Source organism: Tyto alba, unplaced genomic scaffold, assembly GCF_018691265.1.
Source record: "Tyto alba isolate M040663 unplaced genomic scaffold, T.alba_DEE_v4.0 Super-Scaffold_38, whole genome shotgun sequence".
Classification (NCBI taxonomy): domain Eukaryota; kingdom Metazoa; phylum Chordata; class Aves; order Strigiformes; family Tytonidae; genus Tyto; species Tyto alba.
The window spans coordinates 34,058,989-34,075,296 of NW_024881313.1; the positions used below are offsets into that span (position 1 = coordinate 34,058,989).

A 16,308-nucleotide genomic window follows, 5' to 3' on the forward strand; every position below is an offset into this window, starting at 1 on the left:
TTAAGGTGATGTGAAACAGTTAATTGATAGTTATAGGTTTCTCTGACCCCGAGTAATTTTGGTTCCAGACTTAGATGCAAAATTGGTGTTAGTTGCAGAAGTCATTGATGTCCTCATAACAATGGGGAAAAAAAATAGATGTTGTTTTCTTTGGTGCTGTGTCTTGAAATTTAGCAGAAGAAAGCCTCTTGTGATCTGTGACTTCTTGATCAATCATCTGTATCATTGTCTGTGGTGTGCTGACACTGCTGCTGTGCTGTGCAGGGGTAGGAGGACTGGATTCTGGGTGGCTTGACTGTTCTCTTAGGAGAAAAATACAACATGTGAAATAATACACTGATGATGTTTGATTGTGTGACGGTCGGAGGAAATATATCACAATTTAGGATAAGGTGTGACTCCATAGAGACTTTAAACCTGTAACTTGAGGAAGCTGTTTTGAATCTGATTTCCAAATAATTCATGCTCATCAGCTTCATATTTTCTTTTTTGTTTGTTCGTCTGTTTTCTAAGCTTTTCTGTTTCTATTTTATAATATTAGCAACTTAATCCAATGTAAATATTTATATATTTAGAAATAACTCCAGGTATGTGAGACATAGGAGAATTATGGGAGTATATTATAACAGACAGTGCAGAAATTGCCTAGAACACCACGAAGAACCAAAGCCTTTACCAGAAGTAGATGCAGGTGTAGGTGGAGCTACTTTTGCATCACTTTTTTCAGAGTTGAGTATAAGACAATTCAGGGTTTCTGTCTTCAGTAGTGAAGATAAAGGAGTCAGAGAAGCACAGGACACAAGGCATAAAATGAAGTCTTTTACATTAAATAATTAAATAAACTGCTACTGAAAAATAGTGATTTTAACATAATAGGATATATCAGAACTAGGAGGGGGATTTCAGTAGCTGAGGGATTAGCCAGACCTTAGCTTGTGTGATATTTTTCTCTGGATCCCTCCTGAAACTGAGGCTAAATAAGAATGTTCACGAGAAAGGCGAGAGAGAAGATGGTCAATGCTGGAACATTTCTGAGGTGGGATATGGTAGTCCAAGAGAACTGCTGACTGCAAATAAGTTTGGGGCAGGGAGTTTAATAACAGATTTGGGATTAGTGCTCAGAAAGCAATATACTAAAATCCATTAAAATAAATAGTATCTGGACCATACTTAGGTAGGGAGGCCGAAAGGGGTGAGCGAGGGAGAGAGTGTGTGTATGCTCGGAAGGAATGAGTGAATTATTGACCACATGTGGGGAGGGGCAATAACATCAAGCAAAGATAAATTATCAAGCCTGGCAGTGGTAAAAGTAATGCTGCCAGCTCTTATATATCATGAGCATCATGGGTTTTGGAGCCTTTTCCTTTGGTTGTTCCTTTTTTCTTTTTATAAGCCTTGTGAGAAGCTTCTGTCAGCCCAGGACTTATGGCTGAGTGGAATCCAGCTCCTTCGAAAGGAATCTGCTCCCTTGGTTTGTGCTGCCTGCAGAGAGCAGGGGAAGTGCAGCCCATGAGGCAGGCAAGCAGCCAGAAACCGGCTGCGACTTACAGCAGAGCCCACTTCTACCTTCCTCCTCTGTCTCCCACATGGTCAACTCCAAGCATTAAAAGCTACCAAGAATGGATTAGAAACACAATTTCGTAGAAGAACAAAACACCTTTTGATTAATTTTACTTTCCATCTACTTTCAGAGACTGTGAATTGCATTAACTGCAGATTTTCAGTCCTTTCACCATAATCATGAGGACAGAACATTCATAAAATAAATAAGTAGAAGCTAAGATTTTCACAGAGCTTTTTTGATTTTGATACTTCGGGTTGCTAAATATCTGCTCATGTGAGACTCTTGCTAACACTTCAAAAAAACCCCTGGCAACACACCTTCCTGCTTTCCTGCCTCGCTTGTAATTGGACGAAGCATGTAATTTTCATTCCAGACCAATTGCACTATTCCCCCTTATTTTGTTGCTGCTGCTAACATCAAATTTGGAGTCTGGGGATGGAGGGCTGGGGTGCTTTATTCCATTGAAATGAAGTGGTTGGTGAACATCTGTTGATGTGAACATCTGAACCCGTGTGAACAAAGAAAATGTTGAAATAGTAGCAGTGAAATGCTTTATTTTTGTTCCTTATCTTTTTTTTTTTTTTTAATCTTCAAAGAAAGTGCATTACAAATCTTGCAACACTGAGTGGAAAAAGAAATTGTGGAGTGGCAGAGAGATTAGATAATCTGGACAGAATAACACTGCAGTGATGGAAGGAGAAGCTAGATGTTTTTTAGGCAGGAGGAAGTTAGATAAAATATTTAATATTAAAAATATGTTTAAAAAATGTTAAAGTTGCAAAGTCAAGCATATATTTTAGGAGATACCAATATTAAGATTAATTCTGAAATTGCTTATTTCTTTTCATGTACATGTATTACAGTACAGTTTGTAGTTCTACATGAATGTTTCTCTACAAGAATTCTTTCTGTAGCAGATGGACCTTATGCATGAAACAGGGCACTTGAAATCATTGCAGAGTTTTGCCTTTACACTTTCAGATCTAGATCCATGTAAACATTTATAATACCTTCCTCCAAAGTCAATGACTGACTGCTACATCTGCAAAGTGGAGATGGCATTCCCTCATGTTACAAAAATAAATTATTTAATAATAGAGAAGTAGTATTTCAGGATTATATCAATGGCCAATCTAGCCCGTAGTGAAATTACTGATTTGACTTGCAGGGCATAACTTTTAATGTTGTCAGTAGGTAAAGACTAAGACCACACACTGAAGAATAAGAAAAAAGTTAATTACTGCTTGTTCATCTTGTCTGTTCATGCACTGACTAGTGAAATGGTCTCAAGAAGAATTTTATGATCGATTGTTGTTAAAGCAACTCCACCTCAAATTCGTAGGGCAGGAAAGGACCTTTGGAAGTCATCTAGTTCACCTCCTTTTTTCCAAGGCAGATATCTACAGCTGTCATTCCTGACAGAAGTTTACATAAACTGCTCTTAAATCTTAAAATAATAAAAATTCCACATCTCCCCTAAACAGTCCCTTCCAGTCTCTTCTTTGTTTTTACTGTTGGAAACATTTTCCTCACATCCAACCCACACTCTCCTCATTCTGGGTTTATCCCATTACTGCTTGTACCATCTGCCAAGGATAATGGAAGATAGATTTGTGCAAAAGACTCTGTTTATTTCCCCAGCATGTTTTACCTCATAACAGAAATCCCAAATTTGTTCATACTTTTTTGTAGATGATGTTTTCTTGAGCTCTGATTCTTTTCACTGTTTTGAGATGGTCTGCATCTTTCTTGAAGCACAGAAGGCGTATTGCACAAATGGGGCCAAAGAAAGGTTTCACAGACAGCCTTAACCCTGCCTTTTCTTAGGTTGAACATTTGACGTTGTGACCATAATGTGTTTAATGCTGTCATGTAGAACTTGCACCTTGTGGGGTTTGACACCCATGATTTATGACATTAATGACTGGGCCTCCAAGTTGCACAGACCTTTGCTCTTTGAATTAATCTGTTACATAAAACGGTCCAACCACAGAAACCATACTTAGAAATGTCTCCTGCCTTGTGTGAGCAGGTGTTCCAGGTTTCTGGAGTCCTACTCTAAGCCCCTCACAGATGTTTCTAGGCAGTTTTTCTCTCTCCCATCCTGCTAAGACTGCTTGTCTCCACCTAGGTGTGTCCTGCTGCTCACATGCAGCTGACCTGCCAGTGGTGGGCAGCAAGCCTGGCACGGGCAGGCCGCTGACTGCCCAGGCTGTCTTTCCTCTGAGAGATGGCAGTCAGACAGGCAGAAGCATCCTGTGGGCAGGATTTCATGGCCAGCAGTCTGTCAGACCATGCTGAAGGACTGACAGCAGTACTTGTTAGACAGAGTCCCACGTAGACCAAGCTCAGATGTGGATGGGATGCCTACTTTGTCAGAGGCTTGCATAGATACGTGTTAATCAGAGGCAATGGTACGAGTCTGGGATCTTAACTTCTGTTCCAGTGTTGAGTGAATACAACATCTTCTCTCATTTCTTCCAAAAGTCACTTTTTCTGTTTGTGTGGGTTTTTGGTTTGGTTTTTTTTTTCCCACCTCCAGTTTTCTTTGTCAGACTCTTGTCTTTTTTCATGTTGTTGACTCTTCATCATATTCCCATTCTCTTTACTTTTCTAATTCTGGTCTCTGCTCATCAGTTCTAATCATTATTTCAGTGTCTACTCAGTTGTGGTTTGTTTTTTTTCAATTCTTCACGTGATCTGCATTTTCCTTCCCTCCATCTCTGGTGTTTCCCAGACAGGTGTTTGTGACACGATAGTACTCAACCCTTCCCCCATTTTCTTGTTCCTTTTCCTTGTCAGCTGAGACTGTGTTTTCTCCCTGATCCCCGTGGCTTTTTGTGTGATCTGTATTATTCCCCACAGTCAATTGTCCTGTTTCTCCATCACCTTCCATTTCCCTCCCACAGCAAGTCCTCTGTCGTACCCTGCCTGTTCATTCATCATTCCTTCCCTCACTTCCATTTCACAGCTGACTGAAAGTACAGGCAATTCAAATGACAAAATCTGGACTCACAGCATCCCTATGCTGTAGTTGCAGCAACGATGTCCTAGTGTCTCTAACCTTTGCTGGAAGGATGTTCGTACAGAGGGTAAGGATGGTGCATATGGACTCTGCTTGCACATAGGGACTGACAGATAATTAGTCAAGAAAGAATTCTTGAGCTTGTGGCTTCCATGTGCTAAAGCTTTGCTTGAGCACATGGGATCTATTTGATGAGGCTAGAAACATTTGGAGAAATGAGTTTGGACTAATTTTCATAGGGTTACAGAAAATGTATCTGTAACTTCAAAAATGAGTATAGTAAAACTTTCAAAGTTTCACAGAGCAGCAGAGAGGTAGATAAAGATGCGGAGTAGCTTTCCTATGGCGAACAGTTAAGTAAGCTAGGATGCTTCAGTCTGTAGAAGAGATTGGTGGAGGAAGATAAGAGGCTTTCAGAATCATAGGTGGAATGGAGAAGGTAGCTATATATTGACTGTTCTTTTAATGCAAAAAACTGAAGATCATTGAATTAAACTTTTAAGGATTAGATGCAAAATAAAAGGAGGTGATTCTTTGCACAGCAGATAGTTGTCTAGAGTGTCATGGAAATTTTTGCCAAAGGATGTTGTGGATTGCTGAAAATTTATGAGACCAAGAGCAGACTGGGCAAGTTCATGAAAGAGGAACTGAGAATTAGTGAATATATAGGAATCACAGCTGATGCAGGGAGGCCCTAACTGAAAGTACTGAGAGGCAAGGGTAGTATTATGTTTGCCCTGCTCTTTGATATTCCCTGTGCATCTCTCTATCCTGTTTCTAACACTGACCATATGGGCCTGGATGAACCTTTAATCTGACCCAGTACAGTTTTGACTAAAGAGCCCCACTCTTGTATTTCATCTTTTCCGTGAACATATTCCCAAAGAAAAATTACAAAGTTTGAATTATGCAGAGCACCATGTTTTTCCATTCCCTCATGTGACTGAGCAATTTAGATGAAACTTTCTTGAAAAACTGCTACTGAAAGCAAATTTAGTATATATTAAATTTCAGTAATTTTCAAGTAGTAACACCCTACTTAGTGTCCATATGAAGTTGCCTCCTAGGAGGTGCTGCCACCTCTCAGAGGTTTATGCGGTTCTGGTGAGTTCTATGTTGATTTGACAAGAGAGGGAATTTGTCTTGAACAGACAATATTTTCTGGGCACGAAGACACAGGCCACAGCACTTTTTATTCTTTGCATTTTATCATGCAGAGATTAAATCACCTCTCAAAACTGCCTAAAGTATTCCCTTTCAGGTATGCTCACAGTTGCATTCTGTATGGGATTTTTGTTTGATAGTATAAGTCAGTTCATATGGACATTAAAGAAGGATTTGTAGATGGCCTTGGAGTGGACCTCTAAATTCACTTTATTCAGCACTGGCATTCTGGTAACTCCTTCTGCATTTAGGGTATGTGAAATTCTAACTGAGCTTTAAACATTTGTTTAAATTAAAGCTGACACGTATTGATGGTGAATAAGAGGGTATTTTATTATTTTTTAAATTTTAAAACATCAGTAAAATGTGTTGTTTTAGTGGTGGTGTTTGGAGGTTTTCTTTCTTTCTTTCAAATGAGAAGAGTATCATTAAGTTGATTATATGGCTGTAGAACTCCAACTGTGCTGGTTTGAAAAAATTGGAAAGCAATTATTGTCTAATGCAGTTTAATTGCTTTGTGCAAACTTAAAGGTTTTCAGTTCTTCACCCAAAGTTCATACTAACTCTCTCACATCCTCCTTTTTTTTTTAAAGGAATTGTGCCGCATAAGTTAAATACTCATTTCCAAACCACCTCTATGTAGTAATATAATAGTGTCAAGCAACTTCAGAATTTCAAGTTGTTCTGTGATTCAGTTTCCTGTTGGAAGGAGAACACTTTGCATTGTCAAATGCTTAAATAGAGCTTGCAGCTGAGAACTTTTACATCTTTCTCTTTGTGGTATCTCCGTGTTACACTCTTCATCCTTCTCTATCCTTGGTATCATTAATTCAGAAGGGTGATTTATTGGGTTGTTAACCCTGTATCCATGTGAAGTTGTTTTGCATCACCTAATGAGTTCTCTTCAGTAGTTTCCTTCTAAGCTTCTTCATTACCGAGGTTCAGATATTTATATGTTATTTAGATGAAGCTGAAAAGCTTAATCTAAAACCCTGAGTTTTAGAATAACTTTATCTCACATATATTAGAAGTCACACTGATGCATACCCCTGGCATTGTTTTCAGCCAGAAATCTTATTTTTTCACTTGAAATGCAGCTTACAGGTCTTGATATGAATTTACATAAATGATAAAATGGTGCATCTTCACTAAGGAGAAAACCAATTTACTCTTTAAGTAACACAACATAAAACTAGAGTGAAGGCAAAGTAGTTTGTGCATTAGCACAACTTGTTGTAGCTAAATAAATAGTAGGTCCCCTGTAGTGTTTAATTTAGCCTTTTAACATATGTTAAAACTACTAACAGGGTTAGGTGGGAGGAGAATTCTCAAGGCCAATTCTCATCAGTCTGCTTTGGTGATCAGTACAAATGATGCTCTGAAGTTCTCTTTTGCTCCCAAATATTCCATTTCATTGTATTGAGCTTAATTTTAATTGTGAAAAATAGATGCTAAAAACATTTTAAATTTCTGTAACACCTTTGTCGGCATAACCCAGTTTCACCTTTCAGAAATGCTGAAATGTGTCTGAAAAAGACATCCTGAAGGCATTTCCAGACACTGAAGAAAATTATTGCATAATTCCATTAAAAACAAACTCACTCATAGCAAAAATCAAATGGTATCCTCTTCACCCTCTTTTTCAACCCAGAGCATGAATGAAATACATCTTTTATTTTTACACTTTCCATTTTTTTTAACTTCAGTGGAATCATTATTGTGGCAAATGGCACTAGTGATCATTTGTAACTTAGCATTTGATGTTAAGGCAATGGTTATAGCTGGTGGATCTTACTGGAATTGCCATGCTTTGGGTTTTCTCAGATATAATCCATTGCCTTTTCCTGTTTAAACAGCAACAATGACCTGTGCTTTTAATAAGATTGATTGAAAAAGTGAATGCACAGTAAATCTTCTTTGACAATTGCTGTCCCACAGTAGGCTGGGAGGGATTTCAGAAAAGGTAAGAGAAGAGCATCTCTTGAGCTGAATCCATGCGTTTGTATTTCTCCTGCTGTTGACAGCTTCCGTTCACCTCTGTAGGATGGTTGGGATTCCCCTGTGCGTGTTCTCCTGAAAGAAGGGGATCTTGAACACCTCTCTGCAGAACAGGCAGCTGTAGGATTTTCTTTAGTCTGCCTCCTTCACCATTTAGTACTAAAAAGGCTGTATTATTTCAAGAGTCTTACTGATAGGTGTGCTCAACAGAGGCTATTTATTGTCTTCGTTGGCATTCAGCTGTACGGGATCCTGGAGACATGGAAAGAAGTTATTCGTATGAAAATGAGGAAGGGAAATGTATTCCCCCAGTTGTATACACAGAGTTGTGGGTGGATGGCAGTGCCTCGTATCATTGCAGACTGTTGTGCCTTCTAGCCAGGTATGAAAAATAAGCAGGAGAGTGAGAAGTCACATTTGATACTTTTGAGTCTCACACAGACTCCTGTGGACCAATCTGAAGATTTCCACTGGCTGCACAGCACAGTACTCATGTAGACACAAGTGTAGATCTGTGAGATACGGGACACCGCATAAACAAAACATGTTTACGTAAGCCAGTCTGCACATCTGCTTATTATCAAGGAGCCTTGGCTGACGCAGGATACCCCAGTGCCATTTCCCAATTCAGAAGGATCCAGGAGGGGCTTCTGCTTACTCTTGGGAGCATAACTACAGCGGCACTTGGTGTGCTTGATGTCTTGGTAATCCCCACGGTCAGCCTTAATTCTGTTAAAAAAGTTTTTGGGAATGGCAATTTTACCTTCATTCTCTGACTGAATATTTTCAAGCAAACCAGAAGATGTTTCTCCTCTGGTTGTAATTTAAAATTGTGCAACTAGTTGCCCAATACTTTATGTGTTGAAATGACCTCCTTTCAACGGGAAAGTTTGTGTTTTAGGTTGAGTCCTAATGACTGTATGTCATCGGTCAAGCAGAGGAAGTAGTGACTGTTCTCCCTTCCTCCAGGATTAACTGTCCGGAGGGCATTTTGTTTTCCTTTGTCAGGATGTGGACTGGGGAGGGTTGTAGCATCTTAGATTCTTGTCAGGGGTTTGAGTAAATTCTGTGTGAGGTAGAGGCATTGACTGGACAACTCAATGAAGTAAAAGCTTGTAGAAGACAATGACTGCAGCAGAGTAGAGCTCTACATGTTTCTTGTTAGAAAGCACATCTTTCTAACAAAAGCCAGGCCTGGATCTCCTCTCATGGCTTGGTAGGAACAGACAGACATTAGCTTCAAAGGTTGCTGGCCTTGTTGCCTCTTACTGCATCTCCTAGACCCAGTTGTATGTGGTTTGTTCTGAACATACTTTTTCCTCTGCATTGTATATCAAGATTTGTGTGCCTACAGATGTGTGAAATCCTTTGGTATGAAGTGAGATATATAAGCACCCATTGGTATTAAACCACAGATGGAATTTTAAACTTATATAAAAAGGGAGCATTTGTTCTGGGAAAATTTAGGAATTAAGTTGAAGTTAGAAATAATGATGAATTTGTATTTTGGTTTGGAGCACCATAGATACATCTTAAATGGAGTATTGGTGAGCTTTCTCTTTCTTTTTTTCCTTAGTAGCTTCTAAAAAGATGTGACACGTCGTCTCTTGCTTGTTATCCCATTTTGAATTAGCCTGTTCTGAAAATATGCTAATTATGATAACAGATCTAGGATTTGATCTTAAGAGTTGCCAGTATCTCAATTTCGTTATCTTCAATATGAGAGCTTTTCTTGCATCACAGATTTAGATCCTCTAATTGCATATTGACATATGGAAAGTAGATTTGTAAGTACTTTCTGCAATCCTCAGATGATAGGAATAAAAAGCTCTACCTTCTGCCTATACAGACATAACTTAAAATATTTACTGAGCACTTAAACCTAAAAGGCTAACGTGATGGCACTGGCCACTTTGTACTGGATGACAACTCAGCAGTGTGATGGGTTGGGAAGCAAAGGACCACGGCTTTCCTGCAGAGGGTCTCCCCAGCATCCAGATGCTAGGCAGGGCGTACGCTACCGCTGGTTGTTTCTAGGTATTTTGGGGGGCTGATACATTTGAAGCCCTTCTGCTTACTTTCCCTTGAAAGTGTGAAACCTTTTGTGTTTGTTTTTGTTTTGTTTTGTTTTTTACTTCTTTTTCTCTCTGCTTTTACAATCTCTCCCCTCTCTCAGCCCCACAGTCTCTTGGCTCTGGTCTGGGAATATTCTGCTGCTCCTGTTTCCTGCTGCATTTTTGTGCTCATGAGCCCTCATCGAAGGGCTCCCCCAGCCCCCTTCCCGCAGCGAGTGCTCCAGCGCTTGCTTCAGCTGCGGTCCCCAGCTTTGCTGGAACAGGAGCAGTAGCACAAACCATATGATTCTTGACAGCTTCACAGCTGTCCGCACCACGCTGCAGAGTAGCTGTGAAACTTGCTGCTCCTGTTGTTTCACTTCACTCTGCCTGCAGAAAGCTACTGCTGGAAGTTGTGATACCAGAGCTGCCTCACAGGCTCCAGAAAGATCTGCTTTACCCTTGTATTCCCTTTTCAAATAATACCACTTTAGAAGTTAGTTTGTTTTGTGTTTTTGTTTTATTTTCATATTTTTTTTTTTAATTACTGTTTCGTATTTCTCTTTTATAAACCTTAACATCATTGCATATTTGCTACGACTTCACTTTAAGGAGCTTTGTTTATTTAGTGATAATTATCCTCGAGTCTTTTAATGAGCAGTGATAGTCTGTCCTAACAGGATGTATGAATAATTATTTATTCCACTGTGGATAATCTTGTGTTTGTAACTAGTGTAATTTATATACCATGGTGCTGCCTGTTTAAATCTCTTAAGTCTCCTCACAAGTCTCTCTAGCCTCAGCTAGCATAAATAGCTTTGCTTTCCCTTCTTATAAACTCTGCCTGTGAGGCCAGATCCGGTTCCACTGGTTGTCTAGTGGTTATATTCACTGACATACAAATAATAATTTGTTTGTTACTTTTATCACATTGAAAACTAGCTTTAAAATAGACATATGTACTGTTTAACTGTAGCTATTAATTTTTCCCCATTCTTATGCTATATTTATCTATATTTTCTTTGCGTCTTTATATCTCTGGGTACTATTTTCTAAAGATTTTTGGAATGTGTCGTACATTTACCATCAGCTCCAAGGGGTCGTGCTGGCTCACACTGGCTCAGTGTCCAGGCAGGATCAGTGCGGGATGTGTGGCGGAGGCCATGGATAGGAGGATAAATGTTTCCTAATAGTGCTATGGTAGGGTCTTAATTTGAGTACCATGACTGGGACCTGTTTTACCAGCCCACCAACCTGCGTGTCCCCAAAGGTCGGCCTGGCTTAGAGAAAGTGCAGTCCTACCTATAGAGCATAAATAAAAGTATTTGGCTTCATTTTGGGCTCGTGACATGCTGCTCCCTTCCTTAGCATCTGTCTGTCTGGTATTACCGGTACTGTAATAGTAGAGCATGACAAAGGCATTTTATGTACTCACTTGTATTTTCTCCTTTTTTTTTTTTTGTTTTCCCCTAGTGTTGCTCTATGGTGAGAGCAAAAAGACCTGTCCCAGAATGTGTTAAACCAAATCTAAGGGGCTTTTCTGGATTCTCATGGTCTTCTATTCTGATCCAGAACTTTCCTTTTCTACTTGTCTTTTTCTGTTGCTTCTCTTGTCTCACCTGGCTGAAAAGCACAGGCACTCCTTCTTTTTTCCCCTCAGAATTTAGTGAATATTATACAGGAGTTTAGCCTTAAGGTTTTCACTTCCTCCCACTTTACTTCCTTCCACTCACCCACCCAACACAGAGTGCCCCAAACCCAAATGTGCCACCTTGGAGATGCACTGAAATCTATTTAAATGGCATCCAGGCAAAATCAAGCCTCTATCCAAGTGCCTGATTCCCTGAGGCATCTTTTTGGGGTCTTAGGGGCATAAATATGAAGAAAACAGAATTGCTCATTTAAGCATAAAAAAATGTGTTAAATGGCCTTCCTTTAATGCAAACTGCATTAGTTGTAGAAGTTCACATTTTAAGTTTGTGGGTATGTTTATTATAGAAATATTTTTCAGTAGCTTCCATATGATGTGACACAAGGAGGGCTGTCAGAGCTGTCATTTCAATGCTGTTGCTATGTTATGCATGTTAAAACATAATTGCAAATGGTACAGGGATATTGTAGTGGTCACAGTTCTGTAAATACACATTTCCTCTGGTAAAACTTTTAGGCATCGTTCTGTTTTTAAATATAAAGTAAAGGAGGATATTTGGATTTGTGTATGTCATATGCCCTGGTATGTGTGACTGTAGCCATTGCTGTGTTTTTCTCATTATTCTACTTTTTTCCATGTTTCATTAAACCTTTTGGTGTATGGTATTTGCACATTGTGTTACACGTAAGGTATACGTGCTTATGGAAAGATAAATGTGTAGTAATGTTCTGTGTTTAAAAAGGCAAAGCTTTGTCTCTTCTATGATGGTAACAGAGTTCTTTTAATGGGTGTTAGGTGTTAATTAAGTTCTTCCTTCAATTTTTTTTCCCCCGCCCCCCATTTTCTGATGCCTTTTAGCAAGCACATGTCTAAGAGATATGGAATTTTTAAACAGAAAGGTTATGTTAATAATTTGAGTATTACATGTCAAATAGGTCTTTTTTTTTGTTTTGTTAATCATGCACTTTTGTGAACAAAAAAGTTCTTTTAATGTAACTTTAATTTAGCTGCAAGTAGTGTTCCTGAATGCTGAATTCTGATACCTGTGACAGCGCTCAGGAGCTTTTTTTGTTTTGTTATAAAAGGTTAAATTGGCATGAAAGTTGGTCTTTGATGGTATATCCGCTGCTGTTTTCCCCCAGAAAAAGAAGTAATTATCTTCCCTTTCACAGCGAACAACTCTGCGCCTTTTGTTACTGTGGAGAACGGAGCTCATTAGGACAAGGAGACTTAAAACAATTCAGTCCAACTCCTGGGTATGTTATCCCATGGAAAAACCAGCCTTTAAATAAGAGTGAAGCCAGCGACAGCACCGATGGAGCTTGTGAGAGAACTCCAAGGCAAAACTCAGTGCCGCGCAAACAGAGAGGACAAAAGAAGTAAGTCCATTCTACAATAAATGTGGGTTTTTGTTTGTTTTGCATGAAGTTCAGGAAGCATCTTTACAGATACCATAGTGCAATGGGTAGGTAACTTGTATTTGTGAAAATGCAGGTCATTAATATAAGTAATTTAAAAAAAAAAAAAAACCAAACCCCCCAGCTGCAAGCAGTGTAGGAATAGCTGTCTCTTCCATTTTTTAAAGCTTGGTTGGTTTCTCCCCTCCCGTGAGAATCTTGACTCTGGAAGGACATAGAAAAGACACAGTCATTGTAAAGCACTGATCTACTTCTGGAGCTGATGTATGACACAGGAGAGAAGATAATGGACTTCGGACACTGCATGTATTTTGTAGACTGGAGTAATTGGAAGCCTCTGCCCCTTTTGTTGAAGCTTTTTCCCTTGCCCACCACAGTGGGCTGTTGCAGTGAGGACAGCGTTTTTGCAGGCACATAGCACCAGTTTCTTACCCTTCAGAAGTGGGGTTTGTTGGCAGGTTTCCCAACAAGGGTGGTTTTCACCATCGAAGGAACATGTCCCACACCCCCTCGGCTTAGTTCCATCTTTCAGTAACGCTGAAAGATGGCAGGGACGGACACAACTCCGCGGGGAAGTTTTGCCCCGGTATCTGGTGCGTCTGGCGCTGGCGTCTGAGCGGTCGGAGAGGCGCGTTTTTAAATCCGGGCGCACTCGAGTTTTTCCCCCTCGGCGCGGGGGGAGCGGGGCGGCGGCGGGAGGCCGGGGGCGGCCGCCGGGCCCGGGGCAGGCCGCGCCGCGCTGGAGGCCGGGGATTGGCTGCGGGCGCGGGGCCGCCGCCAGCCCGCGGGGCCCGGCCGGGGAAGCGAAACAATAACGGGGGCGGCGACGGCCGCGCCCGCCCCGGGAGGCGGAGCCGCCTGAGGGGCGGTGGCGGGGCCCCCTTCCCCTGAGGGGCGGTGGCGGCGGCGGCCCCCCCCCCCCCCCAGCCGTCGTGAGGGGCGGTGGCGGGCACCCCCTTCCCGTGAGGGGCGGCGGGGCTGCTGCTCTTCCAATCTGACCGAAAATACGCCCCGAACGTATTTGGTTAATGCGTGTTGGGTTAGCGCCGCTGAACTTTGCGTTTCGGCCTGGCGCTGCCCGGTAACGCATCTGGTGCTCCACTGCTGGGGAAGCTGTTCAGTGTGTTGTGTGCTGGCTGATGTTACTCGGATGCACAGCAGAAAAATTGTGATTGGTAAAATTATGTCAGCGTTGTCAAAAATGGGCCTTGTGTAATGCCGATAGGGAAATTATGCTTTTCTTAAAGCTAATAAAACTGACCCCCCTCCCCTCAGACAGTTACTCTTATAGGCACGTGAAATGTTATTTACAAAAAGGCTAAGTACAAAAGATCAGGATGGGGTGGAAAGCGTTTATGTTCAGGATGAAATTACAGAGTAAATTGCAATATCCTTTAAATGGTTTGGGTTGATCTCATGAGGAAGCTTTTGTATTAATAAAAATGCCTTGTCAATTGGGATTTAGTGGTTGTGGTTTTTTTTTTTTTGTTTTGTTTTTTTGTTTTTTTTTTTTAATGTTGCTTTAAACTCCTGTGTTTTGCATAGTAGTTTAATGTTGGAGGTGGCTCCAGTGGACATGGGCGGTGTTCAGGAACCAGCTTTGTTGAACAGCGTGGGTTAATATAATGCTTTATTGAGAGGAGTTTTAATGGTGATAGTGTCAGAGTTAACAGGTTTTGGTTTTGTTTTTTCTTTTTGATGTTTAGCTTTGGTCATGACGTGGGTCATGAAAATATCATGTAGTAATTGAAAACTTTAAAAATTTCTTTGGTGGTGCAAGAAGGATGTTACTCTTCCCCATAAGATAAAGTTTTTTTCATGTATTTCTGAATGTAACTGCTGAAGTAAAGCAAGTATGGTTTTCAGAAAGGCAAAATTATCTCAAGTTAAAATTCCAGTGCTTACTCTATCTCTTGGCTTATTGGTGGTAGGTCATTTTTTAACATCTTTTTAGAGGTTATAAGTAGGAGAGCAGTCAAGAAGGAGAGATGGTTTTGTGCTGTCTAAACTCCAGAAACTCGGAAGCAATAGCAAATGCATGTGTTTGAGTTATTAACGGGGGAGAATAATGAAGTTAGAAGAGCCTTAATAGAAAATGCAGCACCACCTTTCCAACCAGCTGCTGAAGCGTCAGAGATCAGGTCTCTTTTGTCAGTAAGCCTAATGCACATCCTTAGACGTCCAAGACAGGTTTTTGCTTGCAGGAAATAAAGGAGGAGGAGTCATCACTTCCTTTTTTTAGTGGAATAATCTGAGTTTTAGGACTTGTTTTCTGTTGAGATTAGCATTTGGTAAACGAATTAATGAGGTTATAAATGAGATCCTCCCATGTCAGCACAGTATAGTAGTCTTTATATCACTTTTCCTTTTTCAATTCTCTTACACTCCTTTCCTCCTGCCCCCTTCCTATTTTCTTTTATTTTATTTTTCCCCCCCTTTTTTTTTTAAAAAAAAAAAAAACAAAAAAACAAAAAAACAAACCTCTTGATGGCATTGGATAAAGATACTTATTTCCACGTAGCTTTTTCACTGCTGGTCTTTTTTTCTACCTTCCCCATATAGTTGCTGTATTTTATCTAGGCACCTTACCTCTGGCTGTGGCAGTCATCTTTGACAATACTGTCAATGCTGTACCCTGGACCAGCTGTTAAGACTGCAGGGACAGGACTATATGAAAGCTGCAGCTGGTGCTCGCCGCTGACACCACTCTCTTTTCTTCCTTCTACATTTATTCTTCCCCAGAGTAACACAGACGGCTTGCTGTTACCTAATTCTCCATTCCTAGGGTTGGGCAACTTTTAAAATCAAACGGAAGCGGACTTTAAAAAAAGAAGCATGTGTGTCCTGAAGAATTGGAAGAGAGCAGGCTGAGGAAAGGGACATTTTGCCAAGCACTTTTTTTTGTCTATTTAATAGCAGCTTTAACTGAAAACTTTGTTACTGGGAAAAAAATGTTGGGCTAAAGTATGAGGAAGAAGGAATACTTTTGTTCATGTTGATTTTTGTTTTATCATGTTTGGAAAAATGGATATTCACTTTCCTTGAATTTTGGATCATTTACAAGTATCTAGCTAATTGAACAAAGAATGTGGTCACTTCTGAGTTTTTGTTTTTCTGCTCCCCAATACAGATCTCGATGGAGTATAGCATCATGTACAAGTGTAAGCACCCAAACTGCTTCTGACGATCAGGTTGTCAAATTCTGGGATGAACTCAGTTTAGTTGGCTTACCAGATGACATTGATGTTCAAGCCTTATTTGAGCCAACAGGTAAGATACGTTGCTATCCTCCTTTTTTCCCCATCCAGTAGTAATACAGTAGCTACAGTGGTGGTGATTGAAGTTTTTCAGCTGTTGGTTTTCTGTGCTCTGGTGTTTGTCAAGTGTCTGATGATGCTTTTGTGGCTTTTGCCAATGTTATATGGGTTATAGTC

The 16,308-nt window shown here is 40.4% G+C and overlaps 1 protein-coding gene across 15 annotated transcripts in view; it reads left to right on the plus strand.

Annotated features, from left to right (window-relative positions):
- Window positions 1-16,308, plus strand: part of KMT2C (lysine methyltransferase 2C) — a 201,933-nt gene that overhangs the window by 64,222 nt on the left and 121,403 nt on the right. For all 15 annotated transcript variants that reach the window (XM_033009705.2, XM_033009708.2, XM_033009703.2 and 12 more), the window contains 2 exons: window positions 12,629-12,835; window positions 16,005-16,144. In XM_033009705.2, the coding sequence (XP_032865596.2) occupies window positions 12,629-12,835; window positions 16,005-16,144 (347 nt within the window). The remainder of the gene's footprint in view (window positions 1-12,628; window positions 12,836-16,004; window positions 16,145-16,308) is intronic.